The following is a 26,180-nucleotide window of genomic DNA, read 5'->3' as shown; positions in this document are numbered from 1 at the left end:
TCAAAACAAATCAAAACTCAAATTAGACTCCAGAGGCAGAATCCTGATAATAAAACCTCTAAAGGGACCAAAATATGCATATAAAATACGCTGTAATCGCACAATATTTAGCCGCTACACCAGAATTAAGAATTTCCCTTTTTGAATATTTCATTGCCTCAGTATGCAGAGAAGCTCTGATGAAACCCATTAAGGCAAGGGAGGCATTAGGGATGAAATGTCATTTAATCGAGGAGGACAGGCACAGTTCAGCTTTAAGGCCTCTTTAGCATCTTCAACAGGCACTTTCAAAGCCCAACCACTTGGAAGAGAATCATCCAAACTGCCAGCTAAAGTCTGGTTCTTGGGATGGACAAGGCTTTAGCTGAATTCAAAGCAATCTTGTCAGAGTGTGTTGTGCAGAATGTCATCTTTCGGTCTCAACTTACAGTACATATAATTCAAGTTCATTCTCTGCTGTTTAGATGCTTGCTGCCTATTGCCACCAATTGAAAACAGCATCTCCGCACATTTAGCCAACATTTTGGCCTAAGAGATTTTTTACCTGTGCAGATAGAGATGTAACAAAAACTGGGATTTTTTTAATGAAAAAAAAAATGTCCACAGAAAATTTTCAGACAATTAGTGTTTTATACCAGCTTCATGTGTTCTTAGCATAAGAGTGCAACTGTAGACCATGGCGTCTAATGATGGCACCAAGAGGAAGCATATAAATAAAAAAGAGCAGGGGGCCAAGAACAGATCCCTGAGGGACACCAGGCATCTCATGTATAAACGGTGCGTACGCACAAAAATGTTGCGTACAAACGTTTCCACGTTCAAATCATGATGTAAAAAAACCTAAACTTGCTGTCTATTGAACTGCTTTCATACGGCAGACACTTCAGAGCCTTTCCTCGTGGTTCAGAAACAGTTTCATCCCAAGAACTATAAACGCACTCAATCAGTCCATCAAGTGCTCCTTGTAGAACTGTTTGTACTTATAAGTACAATTACCTCACTGTAAACTTGTGATACAGTTATAATATTGCACAACCTGAGCCACTTTATAACGCGTGTATTTACATATGATGACAATATCATTTTTAAGATGAATTATATAGATAAAACTTTAACTTCATTTAAATAATCTATATTGTTAATAATTAAACATGGGAGGACACGGTGCCACAATGCGAGCGAGTTCCTGCCTCACGCTGTATTCTTGCTGGGGCTGACGCAAAACTGGAAGGATAGATGAAAAGAATAATTAAACATGTAGTACGAAGACATTTCAATGTTCCTTCAAAGTTTTGAATAATCGGTGTTCTAAGCTTGCAGATGGCTTAACGCCTGTTACAGAGCTGATTGTGTGGCGATTGGTTAGTTGGACAAAGAAATAGGAGGACAGGAATTGGAGGTTAGTACGTATGAAAGAGACAGCACTGGTGCAATAACACATTTCATTGAAGGTCGCGCACAGCGCAACAAGCATCTTGCGTGAGACATGAACAATCACTGCACCACCGTGTTCCCATGTTTAATAACATGCTTTAAATCCTATCATCATGAAAATGAAATCAAGTATACTGTACATCTCAGTATTTTAATTATTCAGAGAGTTGTAATTACACGAATGTAATGGATTCTGTGTCCTGCCGGAGGAAGAGAAAGCCTGTTTAAGAAGCACATAGTGATTCACACACATAGAAGATAAAATACAAAACAAAGCATTTAACGTGCTACTTAAGTTACGATGGTATTTCAGAAACTAGTAAATTAAACGATTTTAAGATGAAGTTTATGATGTTCTGCTTTAATGACAAAATAAACTACGTGATTAAAGTGGAAATTTCAAGATTAAAGTTGACATTTCATGCTTTTTTCTCCACTGTGTGCCTATTTTTTTTCTCTGTACCTTAATAAGCTTTCATATGACACTCAGCTGGTAGGCTACGACTCGCCTTTTCACGGCGACTTTGATATTTGACAACTTCTTTTTTATTTCGGGTACTGTGCGTCTTTGTGAACTTCAGCTTTCGAGTTTCTCTGACATTCTATGTCACTCGATCAACTTCCTTTTGTTGTTTATACCACTGTTTAAACCAACAAATAGTATGTTTTTCCTTGCCTCCACTTGATATTCACTGAATTTCTTCTATTTACCCCCGTGCTTTTGCCATTGTCTTCTCACAGAATGTTGAGCTTAAGGACTATTTATATTGATTTGTATATTCAAAGAGGCTAAATTCTGGGAGGAGACGGGGCAGGACAGCAGGCACGTACACATGCGTTACTTTTCACACTGACCGGGATTTATGTAGCGGAGGAACGTGAAACTTGGCGAACACACATATTTATGCATCTGGATTTTTTTGTGCGTATGCACATTTCCGCTTTTGTTCGTATGCCATGTTATATTGTCAATTCTTTGCACGGCATTATGCATGAGGCCCCAGGAAACAAAATAGGTCAGACCCCACCCATTGGCAACAAATTCCTGTCAGTCCTTAGGGTATGATTTAAAACATACAAGAGTACCTCTAATAATGTTTAATTCATGCTTGAGTCTACGCAAAAAGAGTATCATGATGCACTGTGTCAAATGCAGCACTAAGAACTAAAACAGAACTTAAGTCAGGGGCCCTCAATCACAGTTCTGGAGGGCCGCAGTGGCTGCAGGTTTTTGTTATAACCCAGTTGCTTAATTAGAAAGCAATTCTTGCCAATAATTTATGGCTTGTTAGTGCTTTAACTCTGCTATGTCAGGTAATTCTCATATCCTAGATTTTCTTCCCCTTTCTAAGGATATCATCCAAATGATTTGAAGGCTAAAATGGCTAAGTAATTCTCAGTCCTTCACTTTTTTTTCTTCACTTTAATTAACAATAATAATAATAATAAATTTTATTTATATTGCACTTCATATTTTAGAAATCTCAAAGTGCTACAGAGTAAAAACAAAAATAATAAAACAAGAAAATCTATGTATGCTTTAACAAAATATCTTAAAATTAAATTAAACTCAATAGTGCATGATAAATACACAATGGTGTAAATAGTAACAAGCTAAATGGAGAAATACTGGTCTCTTTTGTCATGTGCATGTTATTATCAACGACAAGCCCCTGAATAGGCAGATCTACAAGGTGTAAATCCGCAAATTGTGAAGGCCAACCTCTACCCTTTTCTGCACAAGAGTTTAAATGCTGAAATTCCCTTCTTTAACTAATGCCTGCTTCTCAGTCTTCTCAATCTGCTGGCCTGGTTAACTGGCACAGCATGGCTTGGTAAAGGGATTTCAGCTTTCAGGTCCACAAAGAGAAGAGATTGTCAGTTTTCAGCTCCCCAGACAACGAGTGGCTCATCAACTTTTTGGTTTCAGAGAGTGCAAGAGGACATTTTGGAGAGTGAAGGCAGAACCCCAATGGGAGTTACCACAAAATTCCCCCAAGAGAGGGCCCAGAAAGGTTAGTTTTTGAAGAAATGCGTAATCTCTCAAGACTTGATTAAAGTCACTTCCAGTTACAAAACCAGGGCTGCTCACAGGCATGTTATTTTGACCATTACAGCTGTCATTTGTTGAATTATAGCTCTTTGTTGTCTACTTGGCACCTTCTGACGTGATAGAGTCTACAGTGGCACCCCTGCAAGGATGTCAGTGTGTAACGGCTGATTCACTCTCCCTAACCAGCAGCTACACAACCAAGACCCGTGGCCTGGCAAGCTGAGGACATTAGACCTAACAAGCTGTACCTCTTCCAAATAAACTTTCCCAATCGAAGTTCAAAAATAAGCCAAAAAAACAAACAGTAGGTAAAGTAATAAAATGAGCATATATTGATAAAAAGGAAATGAACAAACTCCAAACAATATATATGTTACGGCCAAAACCTAAGTTCGGCCAGTTTCTGAATTGGCTGGCCATTTTGCATTTTGGCCGAGAGGTGTGGCCAAAGTCCGAATTACTAGAAATGACCAGTGTATTTGCTACTTTGGCCAGCCATTTCGCGAAGTGGCAAGAACTCCCTGGCCAAAATTTGATGTGCTGATATAAGACTGTCCGTGGGTCTTGTTCAGAAAGTGGACGCCATTTCAGACGGCCTTCCACTCGCCCAAACACTAATCTTAAGGTCAATAAAATAGGTCCCTGATGTTAAGTCACTATTTTAGGGCTAAAATGATAACAGAAATTTGAAACCTACTTATATACCTAATCTTAATTATTGTGAAACAACCAAGTGGCTTCCACCTTCTGAACAAGAGCCGCCAAGGCTACACTCGATGCAATTGCACTACTAAGGGCGCCACAAACTGCTGCTCATGCCTTTTTCCTTCCGACTCTGGCCAATTGCCCCATGCTATTTCACAAACTGGCTGGCCAAATCCCAAAATCAAGGAAAAGATCGGACATTGGCTGGTCAATTTAGAGCAAAATTGGCAATTTCCCAATTTGGCCAGACACTTCCAGCTTTGGCTGATTTCGGGTTTTGGCCATAACATATATATCACACCTCAACCAACCCCAACATAAAATTCAACTCCAAAAGTGTCCGGCAGAAAGTAATAATAAAAAGTGCAGCACAAAGTTAATATACAATACAAACCTTCCCTTGACCCCACACTGAACACAAACTCAATAAGACACACAGAAAGCACGAAAACGCATATAAAAGTCCAGAAGATTTAACAGAAAATGGATAATGCTTGTGGACCTGGTTCAGGTGGAAAAATTGTCCTTCGGAAAGTACACAGATAAAAATGATGGCTTGCTCCTCTTCCCAAACAACAAGAAAACAATCTCACCGTGCTTATCCTCGGAAAGTGGCGTAATCCAGAACGCCGGGGTTTTGCGGTGTAAAGATGTTGTTGTCAGGTGTTGAAAGTGGCAGGTAGACAAAGGGGCGAATAGTTTTGAATCTGTGCTTTTTCCCCGACTCTGTAGTGAATTGGCGGTCTAGTAGAATGGGCTGTTTTCTTTTCTTTCTGTCGTTCTCTTTAAATAGCAAATGACCAGATGCAGGTGAGATTGACAGGACCAATTATCATGAGGGACCACGGTTCCACAGTGTTATTCTTCCACTTTTGTTTCCAGGGGAGCATATTTACATACACAGACCATGTAAACAGGCCAACACGATGAAAGACAGGACTCAGGACAAAATACATTTACAACGACATTAATCATGTAGCACCGCTACAAGTTCAACTCTAAATTACACTTTTGTTATCAGATTAGAGGCTGGTCCTGGAACAAAGAGTTTGGACGCTTACTTTGGATTGTAAGTGGGGCTTTGATGAATCTGGATTTCTTCATCCCTGTTAAATTTGCTGTCTTAACACACCTGACATGCCAATACAGCCTAGCAGAATGGGTTATATCATACAAGGGACATTAAACCTGACCACTTTCACATTAGGCCTTTCCAAATTGTCCTCCAGGAATATATGAATAGTGGAGAGTGAGAATATTTGCAACATTGCTCCCTGTGCTCCTGGTGTAATTTGTGGTTCATTATTCATCTTCTGAATGTTCTAATCTCCACAGGCAGCTCTGCAGTGAATGTAATCAATGATTATTTTATAAGACAGATTCCACACTAATCACTACCATGTACAACAAAGGTGTTATAAACAACAACAATTTACTTCTTGTACAGCCCAAAATCACACAAGAAATGTTTCAACGGGCTTTAACAGACCTTGATTTTTGACAGCCCCACAGCCTCGACTCCCCGAGGAGACAAAAAAAAAAAATTCCCCAAAAAAAGACCTTTGTAGGAGAAATAAATAAACTGGGAAAGGCAATTGAGAGAGAGAGAGAGAGAGAGAGACACTTTCAGATAAGTTGGGTGTGTAATAGGTGTCAAAAATATGGGGTAAATGCAATAAAGAGAACACAAAAACATTGTAGTTTAGGACAAACCTGACAAGAGATTGCAAACAACTTTTTAATGGTGCTCACTGTAAACATTTTTGTGTAAAAAGTCTTGATTATTATGAATACTAATAATAGTGACTAATATTCTACTTGAAATATCATTGTTGTTTTGTAGTTAGAAATATTATTATCCCAAGAATCAAAAATGCAAATAACAAATTGTAAAGGATGAAATCCATCCATCCAATATCCAACCCGCTATATCCTAACTACAGGGTCACGGGGGTCTGCTGGAGCCAATCCCAGCCAACGCAGGGTGCTAGGCAGGAAACAAACCCCAGGCAGAGTGCTAGGCCACCGCAGAAAGGATGAAATGACATTCACAAAGCTAGAAATAATTGTATTGGTATGGAGGAGTCTTCTTTACACAACAGTACAAAATGTACACTTTATGATGGAAAATCACTGTCTCCTATAAAACATACAATAAAATAAATCAGGCCTAAGAAGTGACTAGAACTTGTATTGCTTGTGGCAAGCAGACAATGTTTAAATCCTCTTCTTCTTCATCATGTTTAATCAACTTGAAATGTCAAATGCGGGGGGTGCTCAGAATTTCTCTTTGCTGATGTTTTTTTAAGATAAGAGCTGTTTACAGGTAGATGGTTCAAGTAAATTCTTTACCACAGCACAATACCTTGTACTCTGATTCCATACTCAAATGTATAAATAAATGCTGCAATGTGCACCATTTGAAAAAGTTATTTAAGAGAGGCTCATAATGACTACCAAACTGGTGACAGTGCTGCATATCCTTTGTGTGTGTGAGAGATAAATTGTGTTTTTATATACTGTAGTACAGTGCTTTATTTTTCTATATGAAATGGTTCCCCAAATTTTTTTCCTTATACACTTATTTCAGAATCAGTCCATAGCAGTCTCTTGAGGAGTTTTCTGTAACCCCAGGAAGAAGTTGCTCATATTGTGTATCTCCTCTTAGAACTCAAATGTTACAATAAACACATCATGCTCTGTAACTTTTTACATCAAGTTACCAGTATGGGTCAGATATCTTGGCAGTACCTTCTTCGTTTATCTTGGTATCAGTGGTTATTGTTATCCGTTACCCAAATTCTCATTGCTTTTCTAGTATTTTTGCAAACCGTTTGCAAAGATGATCTTGTCTAATGTAAAGAACTGGTTAGATTCTAAATTGGTAACTGGGTATGAAGCTGAACATCTTCTCTTCCATTATGCCAGAAAGTGTAAGGAAATTCAACTGAAGAAGCTGCTCCAACATCACCCTGTATAAAAAGGTAAAAACAAAAGGTCAGCTTTATGAGGAATTGAACAAATAGCAAGCCTTTGTTAATCTCTATCTCCTTGTCAGCATCTTTGTCTCCCATCAATTCATTATCAAACCTGCTCATACAGTTTAGAGTTGCATTGGATAAACCCTTCAGGCATATGGCAGGACCCAACATCTCCAAAAGATGCCCACTTATTTACATTTTCTACATTTACCTATTTGGCTGATGCCTTTATCCAAGGCAAATTACAACATTATGATACACTTAATTACATTTCTTTGGATTTTCCAACTAGAGCACAGGCAGATCAAGTGACTTGCTCAATGTCACAACACAGTCTCAGTAGCGGGACTTGAACACACAACCTCAGGATTTGAAGACCAAAGTCTTAACCACCACACCACACTGCCCACTCAATCATATAAGGAAAATTTAATGTTACCAATTTCACCTAACACATCTTTAGAATGTGAAGCACCTGGAAAATAACCCACACAATCCCTAGTGAAATAATGGCAAAGAATTGCAGATAAATGTCAAAAAAACCTAGATGACCAGTCACATAGCTCCATACAGACAGAGATAAATAGTATAGTTTGTCAACTTTGATCAAAGACCAATTAATCTGGAAATAAAAAGTATTTATGTATGGCCAATCTTTTTGCCAAATGTTAACATTATATATAGTATATATAAACTATAATGTATTTAATGTAATACAGAATACAGCAAGCTGGCTTTCTAACTTTTAGGAGGGAACAAGAGATTTAAATAAAGGAGGCTGTGAAGGAAGAGAAGAAGACAACAAATCACCACAGATCTTAAGAGCTGACCTCAACTAGAGGTAAAGGTAGAAGAAGAAGTAGTAAGAGCTGGAGACTTGCATCTGACTGACTGGAATTTCTAGAGCCCAGAGATATCTCCAAGATTGCTAATACAAAAACAAGTCCAGGGGTAGAAATGAGACAAAGGCTTCACCAATTCCAAAGGCCTCAATATGCAAAACAGTGGTATAAAAGTGTCACTACAAAAAGGTGAAAGGATGAACTGAAAGGGAACAGACATAAATAAACCTAAGTTTGATTGGGAGTCTTCAGCTAACCCAATGGCCGGTTTACATCAGGAGCAATCCAACTACAGAACACATTGAGGGTGCAAGCCCAATGGTATAATTCTAAAACCATTAAGGACAGTTTTCAATATCTGAAATTTTTTCATTGTAATACATAGTTAAATGAGAATGGAAAGATAGGGTGAGGGGGAGATCAAGAAAAAATAAATTATGTTACACTCTTACTGGTAGTAGGGGAGAACAATGTCCCAAACTAATACGGAAATGTCTATACCAAGATATCTAGATGGATTTGTCAATGGAATGGAAGGTGGGAGGAGGATATTTAACATTTACTTATTTGGCAGACTCCTTTATCTAAGGCAACTTATAACATTGATGATACAAATGGTTACATTTATTTTGGTTTTACAATTGCAGCACACGCAGGTCAAATGACTTCTTAGGGTCACATAGTGTCAGTAGCAGGAGCTGAACCCACAACCTCAGGGTTTGAAGTCCAAAGCCTTAACCACTACATCACACTGCTGGCAAAGTTCACTTTAGGGGAGATGTGCAAATATGGAACAATTCATTTTATAACTAGACACGGATTCACAGTAACAAATCAAATTAAGGATGTGGGAGAGATCATTACCAAGAAAAGTCAGGATGTCATAAGAATACATAGAGATTTTTTGGGGGCATTCTGTACATAAATAAGGGAGATAAAAATACAATTTACAAAGGCAAAAAGCTATACACTCAAGTGAAACAATAAAAAATAGGAGGGGTACTAGAAAGGACAGCCTGACCTGGCACCCTTATAAATGTGAAATGGTTGGGAGATATTGGAATTGGTGAATATAATGGCTAAAGGGAATACATAAAGAGTCTTTGTCCTTTTAATTCATTCCTTCCTAAACCTAGAAATTGCCATACAAAGGCCAAATTCCCATGGTCAAAATGCTTCACTGCATCTTGTGAGAAAAGGCCAGTCTACAACTGTGAAGTTGTAGTTACATCGATAATATAAGGGAAAAAACGTGTGTTAACTACTCCTTGTCAGATCCAAGTAAAGCTAGTTTGATCAGGGTAAATTCCTTTGCGGATGACAGATTGTAAATGCAGGGTACAATATTTTCCAGCAGCTGGTAGAGTTCAAAGAACACTTTAGGTAGTCTGTTTTTTAAAGCCACCTACATAGAAGCGTATTAAGCACCAGGAATTTGTGTAATTTACATTTTCATTTTCCTCATATGGATTTATTCTGGGAAAATCTGGGGTTTTCCTATATATTAAACATGGCACCCTAGTGAAGAATCAAATAAGACCTAAGCATCATAAGGTGAAAGCAATACTTCTGAACCACCACATCAGTTACATAGTGTGCATGCAGTACCTTAATATTCATTGCAATTAATCCAATTTCAAACATATCCTTAGTTCCAATTCTTTCTTGAATATCATTTAACACAGCCTGGCAGGCATCAGCAGGACATAACCCCTTAAAGAAAAATAAATAGGTTTGTTATAAAAAAATTACTTTTATTATGGATATTACACTTTTCCCAATGCTGACAAAGCCTGATGACAGCCATTTTCTTAAAGTGCTTTGTAGAAAGAGGCTGAGATATGGTGAGCCAGTATAGCAAAATGGAGATAGTGTGACCCCAAAATAGGGGGAGAAAGAAAGAGGTTTTAAGTCCTGGTTCTGAAGTATGTATCCTAGTGGCCACTGACTTTGTCAATGTTAATGTCAATTTATTTATATAGCCCATTTTTAACAACATAGGAATGCTGAGGCCAAAGTGCTTTACAATAACAGAATAAAAGAAAACAAACAAATAACATAAATAGAAATAAAATATATGAACATAAAATAAAATACATAATAAATAGATGTTATATAATCACAAAGAGGAAACCATTAGTATTACTGAAGGTCATGGAATGCAAGTAAATAGAAATGAGTCTTTAATCTTGTTTTGAACAGTTCAATTGTAGACGACTCCTTTATGTGATGAGGTAAAGAGTTCCACAGGTGAGGAGCAGCAGCTGCAAATGCCCTGTCCCCCTTAGTTTTACACTTGGTACGAGGGACAACAAGAGACAACTGACCAGAAGATCTAAGCACTCTGGATGGCTGGTGTAAAACACACAATTCAGACAAATACTTTATTTCCAGATGGTTTAATCTCTGAATTTGGAAATATACACCAGTGATTTATGTCTCTAACAATAGGGAATGACTACTAAATAAGTACTTCTTCAGGCAAGAGGGGCCTGAGTTGCCTCGAAAGCTTGCATTTTGCTTGGCTTTTCTCTACTAAATAAGGAAGTTATTTCCTTTCTACGCATTTTTTACAGGACCATGGTTGAAAACAACGAAATACAATGAAATTACCTGCTTCATCAGATGAACAACATGAAAGCTTGGACAAAAACACATTATCTTGTCTCCATCGCCAGTTGCTAGTAAAAAGTAAAAAAAAAAAAGAAAAGTGAAATACCCATAGATTGCAGAAATGCTGTAACTATGCTACAAAGGTTTCCGCACAAGTTTAAAAATACCAGCGCATCCCTGGAAAAAAACACTTAGACAAATTAAATATGTAAGAGCCAATTGATATTACACCAAAGGGTGATAAAACACTTTTGCACTGTAGTTTATAGATTTATATTATTTACAGTAATAATGTTCCTTTAAAATAGAAGCAATGGATTTTCTTGTAAGGTGAGGTTAGCAGAATCAAAAGATAAGCAGTCCTTTATAATGTATATTCAGCAATTTTTAGACTTAATCTACTCAGTTGGAGACAAGACTTAAACATATTGCTAATTTATACTATTAATAGGACAATTTCACAAGAAGTTCTTAAATGTTCAGCAATTTATTATCGTCTTAAAATATGTAAATAAAAGAGGTAATTGCACTGGCTGGTACTAATGGTGTTATCTTTAGCATTTCAATACAAGCTAATGTCTGACTAACATCAGTACAGTATTAAGTAGAACAGCTTTTTATTCAAAACAGGATAAAAAAAACTGAATAAGATAGGAGAAAGTAAAATCTATGAATTTATATTAACAGACCTATTCTAACTCATTTTATTTCAGTATTACTGCATACAGTTATTATACTGGAAAATCAGTCAAAAATAGGCTATTTAATTTGGGAAATGAGAGGACTGCATGATATATTTAAGCACATGCTTAGATGATATGTATAAAGTAGTAAAATGATGTACAAACTGAGCAGTTAAAAGTGCATGTGAGGTCACTGCCTAGAAGAGGATGTTCCAAGATTTTGTAGAGTATTATCTGATATTTCTGAAAATGCTCGGCTGGAATGAGAATAAAGAATGAAATAGGCTGCAGTTCTCTCATAACCAAATGTGGCCAGATATTATATAATGTTAATATACAACTGGAATTATATTCTTTGGAACAAAGTCAGTTTTTAACAATTTAATACAATTTTAATATTATACTGCTTAGAACCTCATAACCGCCATGATATTGGGGTATTGAAAATGTTTTTTTGTACTTTGGAAGCTATTTGTAATGTTGTGTTGCTTATGGCCAGGAGTGCAAATAGGCGGCATGTAGAGTTTGCATTCCAAATGCGTAGGCATCATCTATGGGGATCAAAGGGACAACTAGCCCAAAGTCCCGGAGTGATGCTACAAAAAAGTCTCAATAATTAAAATGAGTTGAAAGGTCCATTTCGGCTGCATTTTATCCTATATGTTCCAGGCCACTTAGGCTACATTCAGAAAACAGTTAAAAGTGACTCAGTTATTACCTATGGATCATATTAAATATTTTTGTTTGATGGTTCCAATTAAATTTCTAAATCTAATATGACTATGCAATGGTATCTATCCTGAACCTACAAAATTAATAAAAACTAATCAGGCTGAAGCAATCCGATAGACAGAAATGTAAACCAGCTATATGATTATTGCCGATACGCAGACTTTGAATTGTTTATATTACTGGATGTTTGAGAATTTGGCAGTGCTTAAAGGTGGTTTGAGTAGGAATGTCTGTACAGAGAAACCTGAGGATACGAGAGATGAACGACAACTGGTGGGAACAAGATATGGAAGGGTTTAATGCAAAATAGCAGTATGACAATTTCAAAATGTTGAGGGGAACATTCGAGTACTGCATGTGACAGATTTAACAAGCATTCAGAAAGATACTTGCACCTCCACCTGCATTCCAGAATGAATTGTTGAACTGCTGCTAACACTCTGGGCAGGACCTATACTTAAGCTGATAGCAAAAGTGTAAATCAGCGTTGACCTGATAGCATTGCTGAGGCTGCTTCATACAAAAAGGCAACCAAATGGACATTCATTTTAGGCTTGCAACCGCAAAATAAACTTGCATATTTGAGATCGACAACATAATGAGCCTATTTGCAGACTCAGAATTTGTAACTCTAAGGAACTTTAATCCAATCATCAGAGATGACATATTCCATTAAAACTGGCTGCATTCACTTCTTCTTTCTCTCTGGGGGACTGATGGCTGAGGAACTCTTCTCTTTGGGAAGCCAAAAAGCAGACAATGCACTCTCTTTTGAGGAACTGAATGTTGACAATTTGTTCTGTTAGTGAACTGAAAGCTACTGAGCTTTTTGGTGGTGAGAAGCCATCCAATCTCTGTGGAGCAAGGAGCTCACAAATTTTTTTTGACCTGGAAGCTGCTCTCCATACAGCCCTGCAGCTGGACCCCTTGAACTAGCTCAAAGATCCACTATCCCAAACTAGCCAGTGACTGAACTCTGTCTGAGAAGACTGAAAAAGAAGTTGCAGAAGAGCACAAAAAACAAAGGAGCAAGAGAAAGGGCGCACTGCAGCACAGGAAAAGTCCTTCAGTTGAACCTGGAATAACAAAAGTAACAACTCCACACAACAGTGGACATCATTCTTAATTACTTGGTATCAAAAAAGTGGTTATCTCTATTAGGACTCTAAATAGATACTAAGCTGCTAGTTCATTCTGTGTTATATGTTTATTGGTCTGTTTTGCATTGTCTTCTACAGGGAGTGCAGAATTATTAGGCAAGTTGTATTTTTGAGGATTAATTTTAATATGGAACAAACACAGTGCTATCAGTCAATCCAAAATGTTAATAAACCTGAAACCTGAATGTTGCACAACGGAAATGTGTGTGAACATCATCAGGGGAATACATATGTGCGCACAATTATTAGGCAACTATTAGTGTGCAGATTTATTATGCAACTAAAGGAAAAATGAAAATTTTCCCATCTTACTTGTTTATTTTCATCTGTTATAGTGAGAATAATAAACAAACACCTCAAAATTTACAAATAAACATCTCTGACATTTCAAAAAAAATAAATCAATCAATCAATGACCAATATAGCCACCCTTCTTTCCAATAACAGTCATAAGCCTTTCCATTCATGGAGTCTGTCAGTTTCTTGATCTGTTGACGATCAGCTTTTTGTGGAGCAGTGACTACAGCCTCCCAGACACTCTTCAGAGAGGTGTATTGTTTTTCTCCCCCGTAAATCTAGCGTTTAAGAAGTGCCCACAAGTTCTCGATAGGGTTTAGGTCAGATGAGGAAAGGGGGCCATGTCATTATTCCTTCATCTTTAAGGCCTTTACTGGCTGGCCACGCAGTGGAGAACTTCGATGCAAGTGATGGAGCATTGGCCTGCATAAAAATCATGGTCTTTTCCTGTATCACTGTTTGAAGAAAGTGTCTTCGAAAAACTGGCAGTAGGTTTGGGAGTTGATTTTGAGTTCATCTTCAATGCAAAAAGGTCCAACTAGCTCATCTTTAAAAATACCAGCTCATACCAGTACCCCACCTCCACGTTGGAGTGGAGCTCTGTGCCCATTACTGATCCACAGGTCCATCAAGAGTCACTCTCATCTCATCGGTCCATAAAACCTTTGAAAAAAATCTGTCTTCAGATATTTCTTGGCCCAGTTTTGACGTTTCAACTTATGTTTCTTGTTCAGTGGTGGTTGGGTTTCAGCCCTCCTTACCTTGGCCATGTCTTTGAGCACTGAACACCTTGTACTTCTGGGCACTCCAGGTAGGTTGCAGCTCTGGAATATGAAAGTACTGGAGGATAATGGGTTCCTGGTAGCTTCACGTTTGATTCTTCTCAAATCTTTGGCAGCTAATTTGCGTCTTTTGTTCTCAACACGTTTCTTGCGACCCTGTTGACTATTTGCAAAAAAATGTTTGATGGTTCTGTGATCACACACCAATATCTTAGCAATTCCAAAAGTGCTGCATCCCTCTGAAAGACTTTTTACAATTTTTGACTTTTCAGAGTCAGTTAAATCTCTTTTTTGGCCCATTTTGCCTGAGGTAAACTAGCTGCCTAATAATTCTGCACACCTTGATATAGGGTGTTGATCTCCTTAGGCCACACCCTCCCTCATTACACAAATACACATCACCTGACGTGCTTAAATCCAATAAGCATTCAAGTTAATACAGCTTGGAGTTGGAATATACGCATAAAAATGATGATATGGTCAAAATACTCACTTGCCTAATAATTGTGCACACAGTGTATGTCAATATACAGTATAAACAGTTATTATGTTTCTATAATCCTTGTGTTTTTCAATAAATTATATTCCATTTCTTAAAATGAATGTGCTTCAGTTTCCTGGATATAAGTCTAACAACCAGAGACCCTCCTGCAGACAAATGTAAGGAAAAGTGGAAGCCTTACCAAACATTAATTAACGGCTTTGCCAAAGGCCAAACTGATATTTAATTAACCAAGTAAAATTCTCTTCTTTTCTTACAATGAACATTGGCAAGAGAAGCTGTCTACTTAATCCAACATTCTAAACAGTAGTTTAAGCTGATAATGAACAGATAACCATAAACTTATCATGCAGCTCCATGAATAATAAATTATAAATTAGATTAAGGTTTCTGAAATAAACTGAGTCTTATAATCGCAAAAACCAAATTAAACCGAAGTACAATGATTACCTTTAAACATTTACCCATGATTCCTATTTACTGATCGGCAACGTATGAAAATAATGCAATATCACCATCCAAAACCAGTCTACAACCTCAGAGAGTTTACTTTTTCAGACAGAGACTGGATCTGGAGAGCTTTATTAGTGAACCAGGACCAAAGAGTGGAATCAGTTAAGTCATAGATGGTGATAAGCAACAGAGAACAATATTTTTTGGAGTTTAACCAAAAGTGTTGCTATAAGCCCATTTAACAGATGCTTTTACTTTGAATTAAATCAGCCTTAAGCAATGCAGTCAAACAGAACTTGGTTAGTGGCTCTGAACATTGTTTTATCTTAATTTTGAATTTGTCCATTTAACAAGGTGAAATACAAATAGAATATTCAGTACAACATTGCTAATGACTGTCTAAAACTTTGCCACTCCATACAACTTTTGTACAATAAGATATTTCAATAATTCAACTGAATAGATTAGTGACAGTCTTGACTCTCCGCAATAAGTTCCAGAGTCTTTCCTCCTTGCCAACGCAGCTGCCAATTCACAATCTAAGTAGAAACCCGTTTACTGCTGCAAATCACAATCGGCAGCCATCTCCTTTTATGTTACCTATGCCCTCTGAGTACAACCACTCAGCAATATCCTACTCTTGGTCGTGTCTGGGCAATATGCCCCATTTGTTTGTCAATGCAGTTAGCTAATTGTCTGCTTACTTATTTTTAATAAAATTCTTAATGGTTAAGAACTTATACCTTGTTTTTAATCATAGTTTTTTAGGTGCATGATCTTTACACTTAAATTTAACATCAGAGACCCAGTGATATACACCTCACTGAATCATGATAATAAAATAGTCTATCACATTAATAACAAAAAATAATTTTTCTTAGACATACCTGCAGCAGCACCAACCTGCAAAGAACACAAAATGAATCATATAAAAATTTCTCCTTAACTATATGGTAACAGATACAGGTAACAAACACTATAACAGTATAGGAAACTTTGAGAAAATATCCCTATATTTTCTAATACCATTTATTTTATTACAGAATCATCGAATCTTGGAGACTACCCTGCCTGAACTGGATGCAAAGCAGGAAACAATTCCAGGCAAAACACCAGTAACACCACAAAGAACACATGAGCAAGGACAATAGTTCATTGTGGAGCACTCTTCTAGTCATATTAAAATAAATTACATAATTAAGCATTGTGGCACAAAATAAAAGACCAGAAGATGCTGAATTATGAAATTATTATTATATTTAAAATTGCAGAAATTATTTTATATGCCATTGTATGTATAATTGGTGTCACAGTTTCTGGGATTCACAGAACTCCATATTAAATAATTTAGTTAAAATGTTATAGTAATTTTAGCATATGGTAAGGGAATTGTAAATTTTAAAGATTATACCTGACATAAACCAGTATCCAAGATAGTATATATTAATTGTATAACATGAAAATGAATCCACTTAAAATTAACTCTTAATCAGATCTGTATCAGAGTAGGTTCAGCAGCTTCTTCTATGACATCATACTAAGTGATGTAATTCTGTCTTCTAGAAAAAAAGTAGTAGGAATTGTGACTGAACTTGACATATAATATTTTTGTGATATTAATGTAATGTTTCACTTATATGAAACAAAAAGCGGGTGCTTAAGAGACTTGTTTAAGAATATTAATTGACACAATAATTTAATGGCATTCATACAGGCAGAATTTGCTCTATTCTTTTTTAAGTACATCAGACATATTGTAAATGAAAAGCTACTCTGATATTTTTGAGAAATTCATTTCCATTAGCATTTTAATGGCAGATCAAATTTTACAAAATGTTTTAATATGCTATATTGTGCAAACACAAATTAGAATCACTTTTATTTGCCAGTACTTAATGTACAGGAATTTTGACTTGGTAGTTTCAGAGCTGCTTATAAAATAACACAACATCACAAACAAATAACATAAGTAACATAAGTTTAAAAAAAAAAACTTTATACAAAGTTGCAAAATAGTATAAATATAAATGAGATGAGCAAATGATGATGTACAAGTGAAAGTGTGTAGAGTGTGTACACACACACACACACACACACACACCATCATAACACACACACACACCATCATACAGTATATGACAGAACACATGAATATGCAAGGAAGACAGCAAAAATGATTGGTTTGAGAAGGCTATGGCTTTGTGGAAGAAACTGTTTAAGTGTCTGTTTCTTTTAGTTTTAAATCACCTGAACCATCTGCCAGAGGGGAGTTTTTGGAACAACTTGTGAGCTGGATGAGACGACTCCATTATGATTCTTTTGACATGGTTAGTGACATATTGTGTATACAGGATGGAAGAGCATAGCTAATTATTTTCTCAGCCTACCTCACAACAGCAGCTGTAAGTTATCTTTGGAGTGAGCCGTTGCAGAATCAAACCAAACAACAATTGAGAATGTGATCACATTTTTAATTACGGGTTTGTAAAACTAAACTAAGATTGGCTGAGAATTATTTTAATTTCTTTAGTTGGAGTTAAAAGTACAATTGCTGTGGAGTTTTCTTTGTGATGGAAGTGGTGTTAATGTCCCAGCTGAGAATGTTTGTGATAGTTGTGCCCAAAAATGTGAAGGATTCCACCATACTGACTGCAGAATTAATTTCTAGTGGGAGAGGTTGTAACTGTTGTATCCAAAAATCAATGACTATTTCCACTATCTTAGTGGTATTGAGGACCAGATTATTGATAGCACACCAAGACACAAGATGAGATACCTCTTTTTTGTAAGCTGTTTCATTACCACTAGCAGTTAGTCAAATAATGGTGGTGTCATCAGTGAGCTTAATTATTTTTACTGAACTATCAGCGAGCCAACAGACATTGGTATACAGGGAATAAAGTAGCATGTGGAGAGTACACAGCCTTTAGGGGCACCTGTTTGAATATGCGGTCTCAGAGTTAGGCGCCCAGACAAACCTATTGCTACTAGTTTATCAGAAAACTGTAAATCCATTTACAGATGGAATGATTCAGTTTAGTCTGTAGAAGTTTAGCTAACAACAGTTCAGGGACAAGGGTGTTAAAAGCTGAACTGAAGTCTACAAACAGTATTCTGACACAAGTTCCTTTACAATCCAGATGCTCTAGCACAAAGTGAAGGCATCGTCCACAAATCTATTCACTCACTATGCAAACTGAAGAAGGTCAAGATCAGTAGCAATAACAGACTTTAGATGGGTTAGAACAGGCCAATAAAATATCTTCATTAGAAGTGATGTAAGAGCAATAGGCTTGTAATCATTGAGGCAGCTTATTTTATCATTTTTGGGAATAGGAAAAATAACAGATGTAAAGCAATCTGGCATGGTACACTCTGCAAGAGACTGATTAAAGATGTCTATGAAGTGAGGAGCGAGCTGCACAATGTTTGATCACTGAACGTGAGACAGAATCAGGACCATCTTATTTTTTGCAGTTTCGTATTGGAAACCACTTCCAGTCATCATATTCATCAATAGGTAAGGAAGAAGAGGTGTGAGGCTTTTGTAATGTAACAGTGTCAGTCAGTTCATGAACATTTTCACAAGCATTTTTAAAAACACCCCAATCAGTCCAGTCCAAACAATTTTGTAATGACTTAACTGACTCATAAATCCATAAACGTACGGATTTTCTTACTGGTTTAGCTAATTTTAGCCTTTGCTTTTAAGTGGGGAACAACTGTGGCATAACATGGAGAGAATTAACCAGCATCGGGGGAAGTAAAGCCCGGTATATGTCCTTTATAGAGCAGCACCAGTGATCTAAAGTATTTCTGTCACTGGTGGGGCATTTACAGTAACTAGCTGTTTGTATCTGGGAAGCTCAATGGTGACGTTTGCGTTATTAACGTCACCCATCACAAAAATTGAGGAGTTTGTATGACCATTCTCCAAACTAATGATGTATTCTGACAACTGCTGCTGCATTTCATTCACATTTGCCTCAGAAGGGATGTAAACTCCAACAAGAATTATTGAGGAAAATTCTCTAGGTGAATAGAATGACTTACAGTTAACAGTAAATAGTTCCAGATTGATGGAGCAGAGCTTAGATAACATGGAAGCAACACTGCACCAATTTTTATTAATATAGAAGTAGACTCCACCACCTTTTAACTTGTTACAATAATCAGCATCTCTGTCTACTCTGTAAAGAAGTAACCCTGGCAGCTATAATGCAGAGTTGGGAATTGATACCTTAAGCCATGTCCCTGCAAAGCAATACGCTGAAGTGAGAAAATAAACCTTACTTGTTGTGAGAACAAGATTAAGTCAGTCTATTTTGTTTCTCAATGAACTGACGTTAGATAAAACTAGACCAGGAAGAGGCACTTGAAATGCACGGTTCCTTAATGGCATGAGAGACCCTGCGCATTTCCCCCTTCAGGTGCGAGTTACATGGCTGGGAGTCAGTGTTTGCAGTTGGATGGTTCATAACTATTAAATCCATATGTAAATGTTCCTAATTGGTTGAGAATGAATGAAGTCCAATCCCAATAGATAGGAGCTGATCTCGTGTGACAGTAATCCTCATTTTATTACAAAAGGCAAAGTTAACAGACAAAAACAACAGATGCATAAGAAGCAATCAAAGAACCGTGGCTGCCCTGATCTACGCCAGCTCCATTGAAATGACCATAGTAACCAGGAAACTTATGTAGTGCTAAACAAACTTTCAGTTCCATATAGCATATTGCCTTTATTAAATTACAGTTGTGTTAAAAAAAAACCAAAAAAAAACCAGTGCTATAGCTGCAGAGGTTAATCCATTAATTTAACTTATATTAAGCAATGCCATAGCTTTAATAGCAAACCAACCAGAAGTAGTGTTAGGCCATTCGGGGCTCTATATTTGAAATATTTTCAAGCCGATCCCTATATACAAATTGAAAAATACATTGAAAAACTCAGTATTACATGACTAAAAATGAACCTCTTTGTAATATCTAATTGTATATATAGCAGTAGTTCAAGAGACTATAGTTTACTACAAGATGAGCATTTCCTGTCAAAAGCACAAATAGTCACTCAGTCAGAAGTACTCGTTTGGCTATATTAGCTTCAGCAGTTTTTTTTTTTTTAACAGATGGCAGGACCTGGGTTCATCTTCCTGAGAAAGAAGAACTTGCAGTATGGGTACTGCCCACACTAAAAGAGCATAAACAAACAGTTTTTATTTTATGTAACACCTTTCTATGGCAAACACCATCTAAAAAGACATTGACAAGTAACAGAGGTATAGTACAATTGTTTGCATATATATTTTAAAAGTTGTAGCACAGAATGATAAAGTGTGATCAGAGGTGTGAATTAAAATGTCAAACTTGTGTTTTAGATCCCAGTTATTTAACAGCTACTATAAATGTAACTCTGACAGGTCTAGCTAACATGAAACTTACATAGCATAGAAAAGCACTTATGCAATAAGGCTTCAAGGATAAGGATATGAATGTCATCTCAGTCACAGTCTGTGTAAGATTTGAATTTCCCCTACATGGGTTTTCTGGATACTTCAGTTTCCAAATCCCAAAGACCTGTATAGTATATTACAGTATGTTAAATAATGATATACTACTGACTATATGGTATGCCAAAAAATGCAAATCTGTTTATCGGAGTTTAAATAAATTAAAAAAACTAAATAGCAAGTAAACAACCCATCTCTTCTGTGTTTAATGTTTGTCTCATCTGTCTTGCATCCTGTCTACGTTAATATATATGCAGTTTTCATATTTCTGTAATCTTTGTGTTGATCAATAAATTATATTATTCTGTTTCTTAAGCAAGTGTGTTTCAGTTAACCTGATACAAGTCTAAAGGATGGAAACCTCTCATACAAAGGAAAGTGAGGAATATACTGTGGGAACCTCACCAATTTACTTAAATACTGTACTGACATTGTGAAAGGCAAAACTGATAATTAACTGATTAACATCAATCAATTATTTTTCTCACATCCGTACGCCATTGTCTACCTTTATTTAGTGTCCCTGCGTAGGCCTGAGTCAAAACCTTTCATTTTCCTACACTGTGCACATCATAATAGTGATCTTATGAACTTATATTGTATGATCTTTGACAATATTGATCCTATGAAACTATGTTAAGTTTTGATATTATGTTATGAGTAAGTCTGCCCAGTCCAAGGATGGTTCCTGATTGTGTTCCATGATGTTGGGTGTGGTTCCCAGTAACTAAGGCTTGGAAAAATTGTTTTCTGAAAATGGACTATTAGATACTATGAAACTTGCCCTGTTGTCAGCATAAAGTCCACATCCAGGTAGTGGAGAATCTCCGACTCTCCCAGATGATTTAAAGGGAATTCCAGAAGAAGATACACCTAAGGTAACAGGAGAAAAAGTCATATTTGTGATGTAAAGTAATAGTTTACAAAGTGAGAAGTCAAACATAGTCTTGAATGAGGCCAGCTTAAGAACCAAATATTTAATGAGAAAAAGTCTACCAGTACCAGTACCTTTCAAAGTGCTGCAATATCAAGTATTTACTTCAATTAGCTAATATACAAAACCATGTTAAACCAAATGGACACAGTAGTTCTGTATCTTAAAACAGTCAAAAACACAAATATAATAAAAATTAAGTTTGAAAACACAATTTAATAGACTATTGGTGAAATACAAAGACTTTACTTACCCACAGCAATATTTCCATCTAAATCAAGTGCAATCAACCCTAAATACAGAAGGCATTTATTAATAATTTATGTTAACGGTATTTGCGAAATGCAATAGTATACTAATAGGCACTGAAATGTAATCAGTATGTGGAAAGAATGCACAACAGACAACTCCTGAATGAAATAGAATGTGTTGAGACAAAGCCTTTATTTTGAAAGGTTTACACCTGCCAATATATGAAATAATACAATAAATAAATTCATGTACTGTATATGGCACATTTCATACACTGAATGCAGTTCAAGACACTAGTAAAATATATATAAATAAAATGTTGGTAACCTAACAAAATAATAAGAACTTACGCTGCTGCTCCCATTTATAACAGGGGCCATGGACCATCACTCCTATCTGCCAATTGCTTTAACCTTAGTTAAAGAAATGGATCAAACTTTAACCAAACCTTCTGTTGCTGTTTTCTCCATGGAGGTATGTCCAATGTTCTTAATAACTCCTCAAACAGCTCCATCGCTCACTCAATGATACACTCAGTTGAGATGAACATCTACCTATTCTTGATCTATCCTTCTGCATGGCTGAATGATCTGCCAAAACCTTTTGAGGTTGTCCAAAACAAAATCCTTCCACATGTAGGCTTTGTTTTGTTCATTGCTGTTCTCCTGGGGCCTCATTTACAACTTTAATATCATTTCAGGCTCGAAATCACACAAATGCAAAAAAAGGAAAATGTGTACGGGAATTTTTTTTTATAAAACCTGGCATATGCAGTTTATCCTTTATAAATCACAATCGGCATATAAATGTTGTCAGGGATGCCAGGGGCGACGACCCAGCCACGACGCCTTCAGGGTCCGGAAGTGGCCGTGCGCCCATCTGGGATCACGTGGGGGCCGCCATCCTGGTTGCTTTGGGGGCCAACCCTGTAGGGACCCGTGGTCACCGCCAGGGGGCGCCCCAATGCCTTGGGGACCCTGGACCTCAGCACTTCCGCCACACCAGGAAGTGCTGGGGGGAAGAAGAGGGACACCCGGAGAGCTTCTGGGAGAACAGCCTGCATTTCCGCCACACTGGGGCGTGTCCAGGAGGGGAATGCCGGGAACCATCTGGAGCTCATCTGGGAGCACATAAAAGGGGCCGTCTCCCTTCATTCAGGGCTAGAGTCGGGTGGAAGAGGACGAGGCAATAGAGGAAAGTGGAGGCGGCCCGAAGAAAGGCATTAGAGTGGCCAGGACTGAGTGCTGGGGTGTTTTGTGCACGGAACTGGGTCTGAGTGACCATTTAATTGTATATATTATTGTAAATAAACACGTGTGGTGGTGAGTAACAACATGTCCGCCTGTCTGTGTCCGGGTCGGCTCCACAATGTGCATATGTGAACGCGCCTCATACCCCACACGGTTCCACCCTATAACAACCATATATGAACCATACTAATCAAACTCATACATATGCAGTCATGACACTGCAGACCTTCATTGATTGGTAGAGCAGCCCCCTACATGATGCATGCAGTAGTGCGAGAAACAATTTTGTGTTTCTAAATTAGAGGCCTGCAAAGAAGTGAGGGTGTCAGAAAGAAGCACAAATATATTGAATGGCAACTTGTTACTGCTGCTGTAAGTGCCATGAGCTCCAGCTGCACCATGCCTGGCAGAGTGTGTGCGCAACAAGAAATGGAAAAAAAACACATCTATGCTCTCGGATTTCAATATAAGAAAGGCACCTGTAATTGGAGAATCATTTTTATGTGGCATTGTGCCACAGTAGACCTGACGATTGTCAGTCTCATCTTGGCACCACAGATGATTTGTATGTTAATAGAATGTAACTGCTTACAGTTAATAAAAGTAGCTTCACACTCACTAGGTGACCTTATAGAAATATGAGCGCATTGAAGTGCTTCAATTACGTTAGGAGAACTGGACACTGCTTCAGTTTACCTTGTCATGGTAGTAACATGTTATGTCATACAGTATGTAAATGCACCCACACCATATGAAAACTGGATATAGCACTTCATTGGTTGGTTAATGGCTTCCAGCACAGGAGGCATGATAGAGTGAAGCTTGGAAAAAATATTCCAGACCTGTTGGCCAGTTCTCTGAGGAGTGACAACAGGTAGTCTAAAATGAGGGGAAAAAAAACTAAAAAGTTCAAATACACTGCATTGGCCCCCTTCAAAGGGAACTAAAATACAGTCTGCACAGCATGTTCATCTAATTTGAGCTTTGATATGTTTGGCACTTCAAGGCACATTATAACAGCCCAGTGATATGAATTATTACATACGTGAGTTATCATTTAGCTGGTTCACCTATATTTCCCAGTTTCTCTGAAATGAAGAATACACATGGGTAAGAGTTGCCATAAATATACCCCCGTCGGGTTTTCTTTCATAAACCCTAACATTTGCGTGGGACATTGAGTACACACATTTCTATCTACTTTTGAGCATACCCAAGCTTTATAAATGAGGCCCCTGGGCTGTGCGTGAGGTCTTGAATTCATTCAGAATAGAGTACATGTCTTAAATATATCCCGATGAGTCGGAATAGTATCTACTACTGTACTTTTTTTTGTATGCCCCGACTAATTCTTTGGGTATTCTGGGTCTGTCAAGAAGGTACTCTATCCATGCGAGTTCAAAATAATTCATCAAGAATGTAACACTTTAGATCAGATAACATGGTTGCACTGTCATTTGCGTCAAAGTTTACTGAAGAGCATATTTGCATTCAAAGATGGTGTTTGCATTGGTCAATAAATGACAATTCAGAAGATGATTTCTGATTAGGCTGGCTGCACCCTCTCCTAATTACACCACTGCATATACACTCACCTAAAGGATTATTAAGAACACCTGTTCAATTTCTCATTAATGCAATTATCTAATCAACCAATCACATGGCAGTTGCTTCAATGCATTTAGGGGTGTGGTCCTGGTCAAGACAATCTCCTGAACTCCAAACTGAATGTCAGAATGGGAAAGAAAGGTGATTTAAGCAATTTTGAGCGTGGCATGGTTGTTGGTGCCAGACGGGCCGGTCTGAGTATTTCACAATCTGCTCAGTTACTGGGATTTTCACGCACAACTATTTCTAGGGTTTACAAAGAATGGTGTGAAAAGGGAAAAACATCCAGTATGCGGCAGTCCTGTGGGGGCGAAAATGCCTTGTTGATGCTAGAGGTCAGAGGAGAATGGGCCGACTGATTCAAGCTGATAGAAGAGCAACTTTGACTGAAATAACCACTCGTTACAACCGAGGTATGCAGCAAAGCATTTGTGAAGCCACAACACGCACAACATTGAGGCGGATGGGCTACAACAGCAGAAGACCCCACCGGGTACCACTCATCTCCACTATAAATAGGAAAAAGAGGCTACAATTTGCACGAGCTCACCAAAATTGGACAGTTGAAGACTGGAAAAATGTTGCCTGGTCTGATGAGTCTCGATTTCTGTTGAGACATTCAAATGGTAGAGTCAGAATTTGGCGTAAACAGAATGAGAATATGGATCCATCATGCCTTGTTACCACTGTGCAGGCTGGTGGTGGTGGTGTAATGGTGTGGGGGATGTTTTCTTGGCACACTTTAGGCCCCTTAGTGCCAATTGGGCATTGTTTAAATGCCACGGGCTACCTGAGCATTGTTTCTGACCATGTCTATCCCTTCATGACCACCATGTACCCATCCTCTGATAGCTACTTCCAGCAGGATAATGCACCATGTCACAAAGCTCGAATGATTTCAAATTGGTTTCTTGAACATGTAAATGAGTTCACTGTACTAAAATGGCCCCCACAGTCACCAGATCTCAACCCAATAGAGCATCTTTGGGATGTGGTGGAACAGGAGCTTCGTGCCCTGGATGTGCATCCCACAAATCTCTATCAACTGCAAGATGCTATCCTATCAATATGGGCCAACGTTTCTAAAGAATGCTTTCAGCACCTTGTTGAATCAATGCCACGTAGAATTAAGGCAGTTCTGAAAGCGAAAGGGGCTCAAACACCGTATTAGTATGGTGTTCTTAATAATCCTTTAGGTGAGTGTATAACTGTCATTTTCTAAATGAGCAATGAAGTCTCACAGTAGGAGTGCAGAGTCCGTAAGTTGTATTCTTTCAAGCACTGAATCCATTGTCTAAAAAAACACCAAATATTTTATTAGGCAGGCAAACAACAATAAAAGTTCCCCCTCTATCTCAAGCTCTCATTCAGGCAAGATTCTCATCCACT

The 26,180-nt window shown here is 37.6% G+C and overlaps 1 protein-coding gene across 1 annotated transcript in view; it reads right to left on the bottom strand.

Annotated features, from left to right (window-relative positions):
• Window positions 1–5,654: 5,654 nt before the first annotated feature.
• The window catches only part of zgc:153169 (uncharacterized protein LOC767799 homolog), a 50,511-nt gene continuing 29,985 nt past the window's right edge, over window positions 5,655–26,180 (bottom strand). Inside the window, exons 5-10 of the mRNA XM_039738596.1 lie at window positions 21,935–21,973; window positions 21,532–21,620; window positions 16,125–16,140; window positions 10,629–10,696; window positions 9,624–9,728; window positions 5,655–7,164 (exon numbers count right to left, since the gene is read on the bottom strand). Of these exons, the coding sequence (XP_039594530.1) occupies window positions 7,069–7,164; window positions 9,624–9,728; window positions 10,629–10,696; window positions 16,125–16,140; window positions 21,532–21,620; window positions 21,935–21,973 (413 nt within the window). The 3' untranslated portion in view covers window positions 5,655–7,068. The remainder of the gene's footprint in view (window positions 7,165–9,623; window positions 9,729–10,628; window positions 10,697–16,124; window positions 16,141–21,531; window positions 21,621–21,934; window positions 21,974–26,180) is intronic.

Source organism: Polypterus senegalus, chromosome 16 (genome assembly GCF_016835505.1).
Source record: "Polypterus senegalus isolate Bchr_013 chromosome 16, ASM1683550v1, whole genome shotgun sequence".
Classification (NCBI taxonomy): Eukaryota; Metazoa; Chordata; class Cladistia; order Polypteriformes; family Polypteridae; genus Polypterus; species Polypterus senegalus.
Note: the sequence above shows the minus strand (reverse complement) of the source record. Positions and strands in the feature narration are given on the sequence as shown.